Source organism: Panthera leo, chromosome F2 (assembly GCF_018350215.1).
Source record: "Panthera leo isolate Ple1 chromosome F2, P.leo_Ple1_pat1.1, whole genome shotgun sequence".
Taxonomy (NCBI): Eukaryota; Metazoa; Chordata; class Mammalia; order Carnivora; family Felidae; genus Panthera; species Panthera leo.
In genome coordinates, this window is record NC_056695.1 from 17218314 (window position 1) to 17232451 (window position 14138).

The 14138-nt window shown below is 33.3% G+C and overlaps 1 protein-coding gene across 5 annotated transcripts in view; it reads right to left on the bottom strand.

Moving 5' to 3' along the window:
* Nucleotides 1-500: 500 nt before the first annotated feature.
* The window catches only part of MYBL1 (MYB proto-oncogene like 1), a 43460-nt gene continuing 29822 nt past the window's right edge, over nt 501-14138 (bottom strand). Inside the window, exons 9-17 of one of the 5 annotated variants that reach the window (XM_042923657.1) lie at nt 12931-13164; nt 11524-11892; nt 9481-9623; nt 8803-8917; nt 5458-5574; nt 5260-5364; nt 4667-4846; nt 3012-3136; nt 501-1803 (exon numbers count right to left, since the gene is read on the bottom strand). In XM_042923657.1, the coding sequence (XP_042779591.1) occupies nt 1719-1803; nt 3012-3136; nt 4667-4846; nt 5260-5364; nt 5458-5574; nt 8803-8917; nt 9481-9623; nt 11524-11892; nt 12931-13164 (1473 nt within the window). In that variant the 3' untranslated portion in view covers nt 501-1718. Of the gene's footprint in view, nt 1804-2982; nt 3137-4666; nt 4847-5259; nt 5365-5457; nt 5575-8802; nt 8918-9480; nt 9624-11523; nt 11893-12930; nt 13165-14138 lie in introns of those variants that run through there. The other 4 variants (XM_042923658.1, XM_042923661.1, XM_042923659.1 and 1 more) reach the window with 4 other exon arrangements.

The window sequence follows — 14138 nt, forward strand, 5'->3', positions numbered from 1 at the left end:
TTGCAGGTGACACCCTGATGTCACTAGCACAATTTCTTGATATTTCTATAGAATGGAAATAATCCAAGTAAGAGATGAAGGAATGGAATTAGAGCAACAGCCTTATGCAGGCTGAGAAATTTACTGCAGATTTCAATGCGGGGAGTGAGGGAGGCAGGAGATTTTTCACTGGGTGATGGAAGAAAAGGCAACACCACTAAGGGGAAAAAAAAAATTGAAAGGTAGGTCCAAGTTCGGAAAACGAGAAGATGCATTTAAGGTACTGACAGAAGAGTCCTATGGAAATACCTAAAAGCAGATGAAAATATGGCTCTGCAAGAGACTGTGTAAGTATTTCCACTTCCTGAGTAAAGAGGTCAAGTTGTGTTAACAGATAAAATCACCTGTATAGGTAGTTCTAAAGGAGGGGGAAAAAGTCTAAGAACAGAATGTTGGGTCAACTCCTTAAGGATGCAATGAACATCATAAAACAAAACCAAAGTGAAATGAGGAATGCCAAGTCAGCTTGTACACAGATGCTTTATTATGGATGTTAATAGTCAATATTGTATGCAAGATTCTCTTACAATGGAAAGTTTTCCCATACATCAAAAAACTCAATTTAGTCAGGGTAATTGCTGTATTAATGTGAAAACCTTACAACAAAATGCAATATTATATATGTGTAGTCAGTTTCCATGCAAGTATGGCTGCTACATGTATGTCTGGCATTTTTATAAATACTGAAAGAAATTCAAATGAACACAACAGTATAAGGTGATGTAAGATGCCTGACATGTTTAAGATTAAAAATCTTCTTGCAAAAAGCAACAAAGCAGTTAACTAAAGGATTCAACCAATACCAACCCAAATACGTTCTATGTCCGTCCAATAAGCCCAGGCTTATCTGCAATATATTACACTTGGGATACTTTAATGCTCAAGAAAAATTATGCTTTAAAAAAATATAGCTCTTCCAAGATATTATACTTTGGTGATTGGAGACTATGTACATCCAAACCAACTAAGGGCTATGGGCTACATTAAAACAAACAAACAAACAAAAACCATTATGTGCTATTAGTTCAAAGTAACTGAAATAGAAATGATCCAGTATGATTTTGCTACAATCATTGGTTTTTATAAAGTGATATTTCTGTGAGAAGTTCACTAATTAGGAAGCAATCAACATACTTAACAAACACACTAAGAAGATTCAAATTGGTTCATCTATTTGTTATCAACAAGGCATAATCTTAGTACCATACATTTTCTTCACTTCTCACTACATATAATATGCAAAAATGAGCAAGTGGATTTAAATAGCTTAAAACCCTTTTAGGTCTACTGTTCAAGAGCTAGGAATTCAAATACTTAGTATTACCATTTCTATTAACATAAAAACATCAGAAAATCTTAAGCTGTCTTTGTTTTAAGGCATAGTATTTTGGCATTTGCAAGAATTTGCCTGGTAATGGTTGATTCCACTAAGTTAACTTGAGAACTTGCCATCATTTGCTTTTTACCTTTTCACACAGTGCAAGTGGTGGTGGCTCTTTCCTTCTCTCATAGCAGCAAGCCGATTCTGCTATTTTCTATAGCAGCATACTTCAGGAGTGGAGAGGGAGAGAGTGTGTCAATTATAAATAATTACAACTACAGTGTACAATTCTATTTGCCTGTCAGTGTTTAAGTTGACAGCACACCATTATATGTCTCAAAAAAAGTACATAAAATCTCTACACAAAAGCAAATAAAGACATTCTTTCAAAAAAGAAATAAGTGCAAACACCTAAAACAGGCAACTGAAGCAACTGTTGTAACCTGTAGAGAAACACAAAACATTTATAAAAGGACAAAATATTTTTATAAATAAAAGGTAATGTTCTCTACTTCTGAAACACTGAGTAAATATAATAAACTTCTAAGTGCAGACTGTTTTTAGGGACCAAAGTACCATATTATTTGTTTAAACAAAATGCAAAATTTTCAAACACATATACAAATCACCAGATTAATTTATATGACCCCCCCATATAATTTAAAAAGAAAATATTAAATTATTATTTAGTAAATTTTTAGAACTATTTTATAACCAACATGATTTAAAGGGCATAGTGCAATATTTAGGTAGATGTGACATACAGTAAAGATACTGTATTCTTTGCAGCTATAACTTACTACTATTTCATACTTAAAAGTCAAAATTGTTTTTTACTATGTTAGCTGTAAATAACAGGAAACAACATTGGCTTCTAGACACCCTGTATAGGTATAAATATCTACATTTAAGCTTTAAAAATGAAAATAAATTATAAAAAGACTTCTTTCCAATTTACAAAGTCTTCTTGCGCCTACATACTGTACAATACATTCAACAAAACTCTTCTGAGATTTATGAAGAAAATACTGACTCTTTACTAATAAGGAAAAAAACCCTTTTCAATGCTTTTTGTTTTTAGTACTATGCTCAAATAAATACATTTAACACTGTAGTTAATTTTATTGTTTTTGAAAAATACCAAAAATTAGTAGTGCAACTTTCTCTCCTTTTCAATTTTTTTTTCCATTGTATTTCTTTGTAAATGATAGCCTAAGGAAATTGGCACATAGGCAAAAGTACTTCATAAAACCATGTGTGCTTCTCATACACAGACAAATGCAGAAGTCATACATACTCATAAACCTATCTGTAAAAAACTGCAGCATCAAGAGAGTAACAACATGTATCTTGTGAAGAAAATATGTGAGAATTTTAGGATATCTGTAACATTCTAATATGGTTTACCCATCTCGTTCTTTAAAAACAATTTTAAAAAATCTCATCTCTTAAAAAATAAACTATGAAATTACCTACCCCTTACTTAAGTGGCTGGGCTTTCTGCCTGCCCAATATGAAAAATTATGTAAACCGTTTTAGTGCTGTATTAAAACTTTAAAAACAATTACTTGACAAAAATTTCATTGCAACCTAATTTAGTAAAGAATATAGTAAGAGAGTGGGGCATTTCATCAATTTTAATAACAATTACAGTATGAGAGCTCTTGAAGTGCTGCTGGCAGCTGTATAAGTACTCAAATATCTTCTTGCTTGTTCAGTCATGATAAGTTGGTCTTCTGTCTTCCCATAAACCACTGTTTCCCATTCACAATTTGACTGTGAAGGAAATATTAATAGCGATGTGAAAATTACTAAAATAACTATTGCACTTCACAATTACACTTTTAAAAGTCAATTATTTCAACTGACTGGATTTAATGATAAGTAATCACTGTAAACATGTTTTGACAATGGCATTGTGATTCTTTTCATTAAACAATGTTTTAAAAATACATACCGAAATATTTATGGCCAATTTTTTTAAGTCCATATTTTTATTTTTTTAAGTCCATGTTTTTTAGCTATCTATATTGTTTATAGACCTGTGGAGGCAGTTTGAAAGGTTTCTACCCATGACTCCCCCCAAATCAAATCAGTCTTAACATGGAAAGAAATGTCAGTCTTTATTGCTTCAAATTTTTGCAAAAGATTCAAAGAGAGGATGCAATGTCAAAAAATGAGCTGAGAACGCTTTGTTTTGCAAATTAGGAAATATATTCATAACAGAAGATCAAGTTTGTGTTTGTTTCATTGGTTTTCTTCTATTATAAAGATTACTACGTTATAGGTATGGCCTGCTATATATATTTTTTCCTGAAAAGTTCTACGTTACACACTGGGAAATCAAATCATTTTAAATGGATTGAGAGAATGTGCTTCATGGCTCTTTGAAGAGTGGCAGCTAAGGACTGAGACGAGGTGGCCACATTTGATTGCCAAATATGTTTTCAAGGACTGCTTAAATGTCAGAATGCTAGGGCTGCAGTCACTGTGGTATAAAGAAGAGAACTTCCTCCTCAACGAACTCTCAAATTATCTGGGTTGAATTCTTACAATAACGTAGTAAAAAAACTTTCCAGGCTTCATTTACAGCAACATAATGGCTGCACAGCAATAGAAAAAAGAATTTTGTTTTACAACTTCTGAGCCAAAAAGTTGACTGGAAACAATTATACCAACAAAATCAAGCTGAAACTGCTTCCAACCACTTACCCTTTCAAGATAACAATTAGGGATATACATATTTGTTACAGAAGAAGAAATGCCAGAAGGAAACTTAGATATCTTTATTTTAAAAATTAAATAGTGCTGGGGTGCGTGGGTGGCTCAGTTGGTTAAGCGTCCAGTTTCGGCCAGGTCATGATCTCATGGTTCGTGAGTTCAAGCCCTGCGTCGGGCTCTGTGCTGACAGCTCAGAGCCTGGAGCCTACTTCAGATTCTGTGTCTCCCTCTCTCTCTGCTCCTCCCCCACTCACGCTCTGTCTCTCCTTCTCAAAAAATGAATAAACATTAAAAAAAATTTTTTTAATAAAAAAAATTAAAATTAAAATTAAAATTAAATAGTACTTAAGAAATTAACAGAAGAGACTCTGGCTACAACTCCAATTGTTTAGTTTATATGTGTCCTGATGAAGGAGTCTCTCAAAAACGCAAATCTAGTTTGAGTGACAAAATAATGGTGAATGTTTAGTTACTACTATAGTAAATTTTGAATTTAAAAAGAAAAAGTATAATTTGTGATAAGTCCAAAGTGATAATTGAATAAACAACAACAAAAATCACTAAGAGAAACTTATAAATTCATACCTGAAGATTCTTTTCCAATGTGACAACTTTAGAAGTGTTAGGGTTTGGTTTCTTTTTATTAAGTGTATATGTTTTGTTGGTTGAATTTAGATCTTGTTTTTCAGGAGTCAAGTTGCACCTATTGTCATGTATTTCCAATAATGGTATCATTAATAAAGATGTTGTAAATATATTTTCTGACTAAGAGAGAAAAAAGAAAAAGGAAAATAATTCAAAAATGGAGACAAATAGAGGGACTACTGAGTAAGTGGTAGTGGAAGCCCTGCTCATTTCCCTCCAAGAAAGCTTTTGGCTCCAATAAAATTTCTAGTAATGTAGTAAAATTAAATATTTCAGAAATTAGCCCAAGAAAAATACTGAAATTTAAAGTTTTCAGAACTACCATTTTTTGACATTATACATAATTGAGTGAACTCTTCTCAAAACAAATATAAAAGACAAGGAAGTAAATAAAATATTCTCTATAGTTAATAGTTTCTCTCTGAATTAAGCAAAATAATAAATACTAAAAGAAACTCTCTATGAATCTCTAAGAAACAAGAACCACTAGGACTTCAAGCCACCATCTTAACAAAAAAAAATTCTTTACAAACCTGCATGTCTGAAATGTCTTCAGTCAATAGTTGAGTCCCTGGTTCTTCTTTTTCCCAATTATCTAAGACCAGTGATTTTCTGACTTTCTTTACAGAAGCTGTATGCTAGAATGAATAATTTACAATAGAAACATTATGGTAAAGTCACTTTTGTTTTTAAAATCAAGACTTTTATTAACAATAATACTAAAAGATTACCTCCTGTTTGCAGCTTTTGTAAGCAGGTTCATCTTCCTCTTTGAGGAATATGTCTGTTCCAGTTTCTTCTTTTAAAACTTCCCGAATATCTTCTTCCAAGAAGGCAAGTGGCTGTGACTAAATTGTTTTTAAAAGGGTTAAAAAGTCTTTTATAGCAATTCCCTTTTTTCCCCATATATAGAAACCAATCTTTTATACTTTTTAATTATTGGCATTATTTTCACCCAGTCCCTATAGATACATAAGCTGAATGAATTTAACTAATCAGTTTTATGGCAAAACTAATACTGCACATTGCAAGCACTGAATGAAGTGTGGCACTTTCTTTATTCCAGGCTACTAAACAAAAATCTTCTTGGGGAATCTACTGTAGCTCCTGCTTCAGTCAGGATCCTCAGAATTAAACCGATGAGAGATAATTTCCCAAATATTTTTATATAAAAATAAGAAATACAGAACAAATTGGGAGGGACCACACTAGCTCTTACTCTACTTCCGTTGTAATTATTATATAGCATGTAATTACTAGTTAACACATTTTTCTTACCACTAAATGTGTAAGCTACTTAAGAGCAGTGAGCACATCTTTTTCATCTTTGTATATACTTTTGTACCCCTAGCCTTAGGCTTAGAGCTGAGACAGTGTTCAAGAAGCAGTGTGGATATGTATGTCTATGCGTATTTTGGAAAGAAACCTGAGTGTGGGCTGAATAGTGAAATAGTCTCAAAATATTATTTATCTAGCTTTCTATCAAATAGCTAAGCAAAAATTTGTTTAATTATATCAAACACCTTCCATAACCAAGATCTGCTTTAAAAAAAATAAGTAATCAAAGTGCCACCAAATAAAGAACAAACTGACAGCACAGAATGACCAGCAGTCAACAAAGCTAGGGAGAATAACATTCATATATAAATGATATTTCAAAGCACTTACAAAAACTTTAAAAATGGAAATAGAATTTTTTTTAATGTTTATTTTATTTTTGAGAGAGAGACACACACACAGCGAGAGCAGAGGAGGGGCAGAGAGAGAGGGAGACACAGGATCCGAAGCACGCTCCAGATTTTGAGCTGTCAGCACAGAGCCTGAGGTGGGGCTTAAACTCAAACCAAGAGATCATGACCTGAGCCAAAGTCAGATGCTTAACCGCTTAACCAGCTGAGCCACCCAGGCGCCCCCAGAAATAGAATTTTTAAAGTGCTCTCACCTACACCCTGAGATATGAAAGAATTATGTCAGTGTTCCTATGCATTGCTCTACGAGTTTTTGTTTTAAGGATTACATTTCACAAATAATATAGATTAGGTGCTCTTAAAAAAAATCTATAATTTCTTTTTCCCTCATAAGAATACAAATGTCCTAGAGAAGTGACTAAGACACAGGTGAATTCATTCGCTACCATGAATTATTCTCTTAATTGTCCTAATGTGACAAAGAAAAGAATTACTGTATTTAATATTTCCTAGGTTTGATACTACCAAAATTTAGATTTATATTTAAAGGACTTCCAGAGTTTTTAGTCTTTTGAGTGATTTTCAATGAACACTAGAAGAATCAATGTTTATTAAGAAAGCAACAGATACTTAAGGTGTACCTGATTAAAATTCCAGAGCCATCTCGAAGAAGTGCATATGACTCATAAGATACATTAGAAAAATAAATGGTTAGCATATAGTACGTACTCAGTAAATAACAACTGGAGAAGGAGGAGGAAGAATGAAAAGTCAACTTGCTGTGAACAAATGTATGAGCATATGGATATTTTAGAAATTGTAATTACTAAATCATTACTTTCTTTTCATCTTAAATTGTTGACAAAAATCATCTGTTTTGCCAATGGATAAATTCTTCCCAAACGAGAACAAACTGACAGGGACTTTAGGTCACTTAAAACCTAATTACTCATGCACTATTACTTTTTTTAATGTTTATTTATTTATTTTGAGAAAGAGAGAGAGACAGACAGCACACACGCAAGTGGGAGAGGGGCAGAGAGAGAGGAGAGAGAAAGAAATCCAAGCAGGTCCATACTGTCAGCGCAGAGCCCAATGCGGGGCTCAAACCCGGGAAACTAAGATCATGATCTGAGCTGAAATCAAGAGCCTGACATTTAACCAACTGGGCCATCCAGGCGCTCTCTCATGTACTATTACTAAAATAACAATTTTATTCAATTTATATGTTGACCAAATGGCCCTGAAGCACTGTAGAATTCTTATGCCTTCAGATCATTATTTATTTGTCTAACTTCCAATTAGGCTACACACTCCTATGAAGGCAGACACCATACCTGACAGGTTCAACATTACATCCCCAGAGCCTAGTCCAGTGCCTGGCACCTATTTATTAGGGACTCAATTATTTGTTGAATTAATGATGAATTTTAAAATGAATAGGGGCGCCTGGGTGGCTCAGTCAGTTAAGCGGCCAACTTCGGCTCAGGTCATGATCTCGCGGTTCGTGAGTTCAAGCCCCACGTCAGGCTCTGTGCTGACAGCTCAGAGGCTGGAGCCTGTCTCAGATTCTGTGTCTCCCTCTCTCTCTGACCCTCCCCCGTTCATGCTCTCTCTCTCTGTCTCAAAAATAAATAAACGTTAAAAAAAAAATTAAAAAAAATAAATAGAAAAACATAACTAAAGTTTCCTAGAAGTGACCAATATTTTAAAAATAGTTTATTTCTAATGAACCTAATTTGTCAGAAATCTGTTATCTGTCTGGAATTAAAATGCCCATAACTCATCTAACATACTTTCCAGTTGATAATATATATGCAAAAGCACAGATTATACTTCCCACCTCCATTTATGAACTACTATTGTTACCACTATTATTAAAATAATAATAGCAACTAAGTAAATACTACTTGAAACTTAGCACCAACCTCTTTATTTCTACTATCTTTTTTATCTTCAGAAATAACCTCTGAGATGTGGGTTGAATAGAAAACTGAGCCTTATCAGAGTCATAAGTATTATCAGCAAAGTGCTTATGTATATCAAAATATTAAAATTATTTTATTCTACTGCAGGTAACCACCACAGAAACTACTAAAATGTGGGTTTTAATATTAAGGGTTCAACTGACACTTGATTTGCTTTCTCTAGATGATATAATAGTAAAAAAAAAAAAAAAGTATAAATTCAAAACAAGCCAAGCAAAGGTTTAGTTACAAGTTAAGGAAAAAGATTAACGTAACAAATTCTAACTTATAAATCAAGAAATCACATTTTATCAATTTCTGTGCACATCTTTTTTAAAATGTAAAGATTCAAAGATAAATACCAAAATTTGTGTTTTATTAAAATTAGGAAAATTCTTAAGATTAAAAAGAGTATACATACCACAATTTTAAGAGGTCCATATTTTTTCTCTTGAGCAGCAAGTGCATTCTTAAAAGGAGTAGGAGTTCTTGGTGTGGTACCCAATATAGATCTTCTAATAGTAGGTGTTCTAAACCTAGCCAATCATTTAGATATTTGTATTATAGTCAAAATTTGATTTTAGAAGAGTTAAGGAAAGCAAAGCCATGATAAAAGCATTACACTAAATTTTTCTTGCATATACACATGCTTTATTTAAACATTCCAGGAGTATTCTAAAGTATGCTTGCCTAAACTAATTCTTACTGCAATCAATCATCTTAAAATAGAAAAAGAACAAATGTAAAAAAAGTACTAAAAATGTTGTTTGCTTCATATCAAAGTTTTCCACTATGTTTACCTTGTTTCACGAGGGATAAAATATGAGGTTATGATCTTTTTTTTCAATTCTAAGTCCTATATGAATAGGGATTAGGATATTTGTATAAGTGGACAAAAAGTTAACCTATTTTTTTAAAAACAGGATCATTTTTATTACACATTTTTAAGTAAGCTCTGTGCCCAACATAGGGTTTGAACTGATGACTCCAAGATCAAGAGTCACATGCTTCACCAATTGATCCAGCCCGAAACCCCACTAATCTACTCTTAAAATTGTGCTTCCCATTTTCTTTAACACAATTATTTAATACTACTTACCCTACATTTTCCTTTTGATCTTTGGGGGTTGTTTCTTTATGAAGAGGAGTAGTAATGAGAACTTTCTGCCCACAAATAGGGGTTGATGTAAATGAAGGATTTTCTATATTAATTTGTTCATTTCCAGGGCATGTGTTGAAAAACTAAAAAAGGAAGAGAGTTTAAAGACAATTTCTAGAACATTAATTTCCCTACACAAATATTACACTGATAGGATTTACAAAGATATTTTCAAATGTAAGATATTTCTCCATTCCTTTTAGAATAGAATTATCAATAATATTTCATCTACATTCCACTCCATGAAAATTAAGCTCCATGAGGGCAGGAATTTTTATTTTGTTCATCACTGCCTCCTCAGCTCTTTTAAGTGTTTAGCACATAATAGGCATTCAAAATAGTTGTTTAAAAAATATTCAAAAGTTACAAAACACCATACAACAATTTAAAAACAGTGTATTATTAAATAGGAATCTACAGAAACTGTTAAGTAAAACAGATTCATACAACAGTGTAACTGGAAAAATTTTATTATTTTATTAATAAGTGTCTTTATTAATCTTAAGTGTCCTTTTCCATGAGAATACTTTGAATTCAGAAAATAATAATCATGCTCTGCTGATAATACAGCTGTCTAAAAAATTTTCTTACCTAAAATACAGCTCTCAGAACTTTGGAGTAGCCAGAATTGGTATCAAGAATTCATTTTCCAAATGACACAATTTACTCACTGAATCTTAACTTACATACAACCATGAAATACTATTTTTGTAGCCAACAGAATAGAAGCAGTGGTAGGAAGAAGTGGAAATTAAGGCTACTTATAACTGAAATGAATTCTAGCTCTATCACTTCTGGCTCCTAATATTTATAATACTTAACCCTGAGATTAGCAGTCAAACCCTCTCAAAACCCTGCAATGATGCCCATGAGTTATGGGATAAAATTCAAGCTCTTTCGTATGGGATACTAGGTCTTTCTTATCATTACTCAACCTTCTCAGCTACTTTCCACCTTAGAATTTATACTTCAACAAAAATTGCTAGTGTTCAAAACTCCAAAAATAGAAAATTGCTGGTGTGCCCAACCCCATTTCACCTTCCTCAGGATGCTTTGTGACTCTAAGAGCTGGGGTGATGTTGGGAAATGCAACTCTTCAAACTGTAGTCCATGTCAATTGCATCCCCTGAAGCACAGGGGGTTTAATTTTCAGAGAACACAGTGCTTGTATACAGCCAGATCCTCCTAATCTTCCCAGCATCAAAATACACTTTCAATAATATCTCAGCATCCTCCAAGTTTATTTGACCATTAAACTTACTTCTTTTCCTGTAAAACTTTTTAACCTCTATCAAGACACTTTCAGCAAACATCAGCTCCATCCTCTTACTAACTGACTGTGGACAAACTGCTTAACTTCTGAATTTCATTCCACCTCCCTTCTAAGGTTTTTTGCAAGAGGATTAACTGAGATGCTGTAAGAAAAGTGTTTAGCACGCAGCCTCGAACACAGTATTCATTAAGAAAGATAGTATTATAAAATAAGAGATACAGTTTGCCCTGTATCTCTTATAAATAGCTGCTGCCCAGGGACATAACTACAGGAGAAAGCAGATAGTTCCTGACATGCCTAGAAAAACTTCAGACACATGAAATTCTTCCAGGCAGCAGTCATCTATGAATATACACTTGATACCTGTTGAACAGTTAATCAGGAAACAATCTCAGTCTCAGCTCTGCCATCAGATAACTTTGGGCAAACCATTTTACCTTTCTGGGCCTATTTCCTGATGAATCCTATAAAGATGTGCAACTACTTACCTAAAACATCCCTTTTAGCTCTAAAAATTTTAAGATACTGTAATGTAACTACTATACTTTATGAGATACATTCTGATGTACCAGAGCTCAGCACTCTCATGTATACATTTAAATACCTTATCCATTTTTATCAAAGCAACAAACTGCTAGTAAGAATATTAAACATTTAATGTAATCGAGCTCATCAACATTTGGAAACATAAACAAACACAACACTACTACCTGTGAAGGAGAAAATGGTAGTGTTTTCACCGGTGTGTGTTTTAGTGCTGTATTACCACCATCATTGAAGGAGCCATCGCTATGTTCGCTGCCTGGGGACTGACCCACTCGCATTCTTCTCTTCTTTCTGAGGATGGTTGGTGGAGTGCTAAACTTGGCCACATTTGGGGATGTTACAGGAACAGCCTCACTGTCTGTACTGTTACAACTGTTTTTTTTCCCTTCAAGTACAAGACTGACATTAAACTGACATCCCATGGCTCCTTCATTGTGTTGAATTCGCATTAGTTTGACGGGGGTAGACTTGACAGGAGAAGCAGCAGCATCAGAAAGATCAAAACTGGTAACATCACTCCATGCTACAGGATCCTGCAATAAAATAAATCCTTAAGTTAATGTTATAAACTAGCTAAATCTGACATTGAACACAGAAAGATGACTTTCACAAAGTTATTCATTTGTATTAGGAGAAACAGGCTTTCCTTGTTCTTTTTTTTTTTTTTTTTTTTTTAAGACCATTTGAAAGGAACAGATTATGGTTTCACTACACTCCAGTTTGGAACATCCTAAAATAATATTTCATCCAATTCAGTAGCTGAGGAATACTGCCAAAGTATTTTAAATAAAAAGAATAAATTATTTTAAGTTACTATCAAAGAGTACAATTCTTCATAAAACTGTGCACTCTACTCTGTATCAGAAAAATACTATCAAATTCTATAAAGTCATTTGGAAATGTGTATAGAACATCTTCAAAATGGCCATACACTTTGATCCAGAAATTCAATCTAACCTAAGGAAATAATCATGATTTTATACAAAAATTTACGTAAGATGCTCTGCAATTTTCAATACTAAAAAATTGGATACCACCTAAATGTTCAATAACAGTACACTGAGTAAATAAATTTTGTTACATTCAATTGAAAGGATAAAATTGAAGTTTAGAAAACAGTTAAGAAAACAAAGACATGCTCATGATATAATGTCAAAAAAATCCACAAACATAATACATAAGAGTACATTTCAGTTTAAAAATATATGCATATATGTATGTTTTATATGTATAGAACACAGCCTGAAAGAAAATACTTGAAATTATTAACTCTGGGCTTATGAGGATTTTTCTTCTTTACAGTTTCCTCTAGTTTCCAACTCTAATATACTTGTACAACTTGTACAATAAAAAACAAAAAACTTCTAAAAATTTTAGACAAACTACATACTTGAGATATAGATACAATTTTTTATGCCAAAAGCCACTGCAAAAAATCAAAACAAAATTAAGCATGACATATAAAGGAATGCTTAAAATGAAACTGGTCAGTGTCCCTTAAACTAAGTTTCTGAACATGAAACCATGTAGCTAAAATTGAGCTTTTTATAATCTCACAATTTCAAACTTACAGATTCAATAAGTTCTAGAGTCTCTGCAAATTCTGGGATGGTCTGTAGAGAGGACAGCACAGCATTTGCCTCTACGGCCAGGAACTTTGTGGGTGAATTCTGCTGAGCAGACAGAGTTTGATTTTCATCCATACTGTAAAACTCACTAGTGTGCTCCTCGAGGCTATTTAGAGTATTAGACATGCTATCATCCATGAGGAAACTACCAGACCAGCTAGAAAAGCTTCCAGGTTGCTAAAAGTACAAAAGAAATGTGAATATTATTTGTCATTCTCAACCTAAGCATAAATTTGGATTTTAAGTATGAGTTTTTTCTAGAATAACACACTTCACAACATTTCAGCTAAAAATATAGCAGCAAATATACTGTCTTTCCTCAAAATGGATGTAAACATTTTTTTCATTAAACCTCGACTCTATTTCTTTTCTCTATTTTTTTTAAATATATAATGTCATGGTAAGATAAAATTAGCATGTGTATACAACATAAAGTTCAAACTCCCAGAATCTGTCCTCTCTCTACCTTTCACACTTCATCTCCCAACATTTCCACTCACAAGCCCTCCTTTTATGAAATATCAAATACCCAACTACAGTTGTTGCAATTCCCTCATGAGTTAGTCTTTTACCCTAGAGTGCCTTTGCACATACTGCTGCTCCCTTTATCTAGAATGCTCTCCAACACAGACCAAGGAAAACTTGTATTCTTCATTTAAGATACACCTCAAATACTGGAAAGCACTCCATCTGATCATCCACTTTTACCTGTTCCACTTATAATAATGTTCCAGTTCACCTACTTTGCTAGAATATAATCATTGTCTTTCAACACTGCACTCAAATAGAATTTCTTCTAGGAACCCTTCTCTGACTACCCAATCCTTAGATACCTCTCTTATGTGTTCCCATAAAACTTTGTGACTTATCACACTATATCCTATTTCTTGTCTGTGTCCTCATTGCGGAGTAAATCTTTTGAAGTCAGAGACTGTGTCCTATTTATCTCTCTAAAGAGGTACACTGGGCAATCTTTTGAGCTTAGTTTCCTAGTATCTCATAATAAAAAATGAAAAGAGACCTTGAAGAGTCATGGTTAAGAAACAATATGTAATTTGAAAGTTGTTAAGAGTGGATCCTAAGGGGCACCTGGTGGCTCAGTTGGTTAAGTGTCTGACTCTTGATTTTGGCTCAGGTCATGATCCCATGGT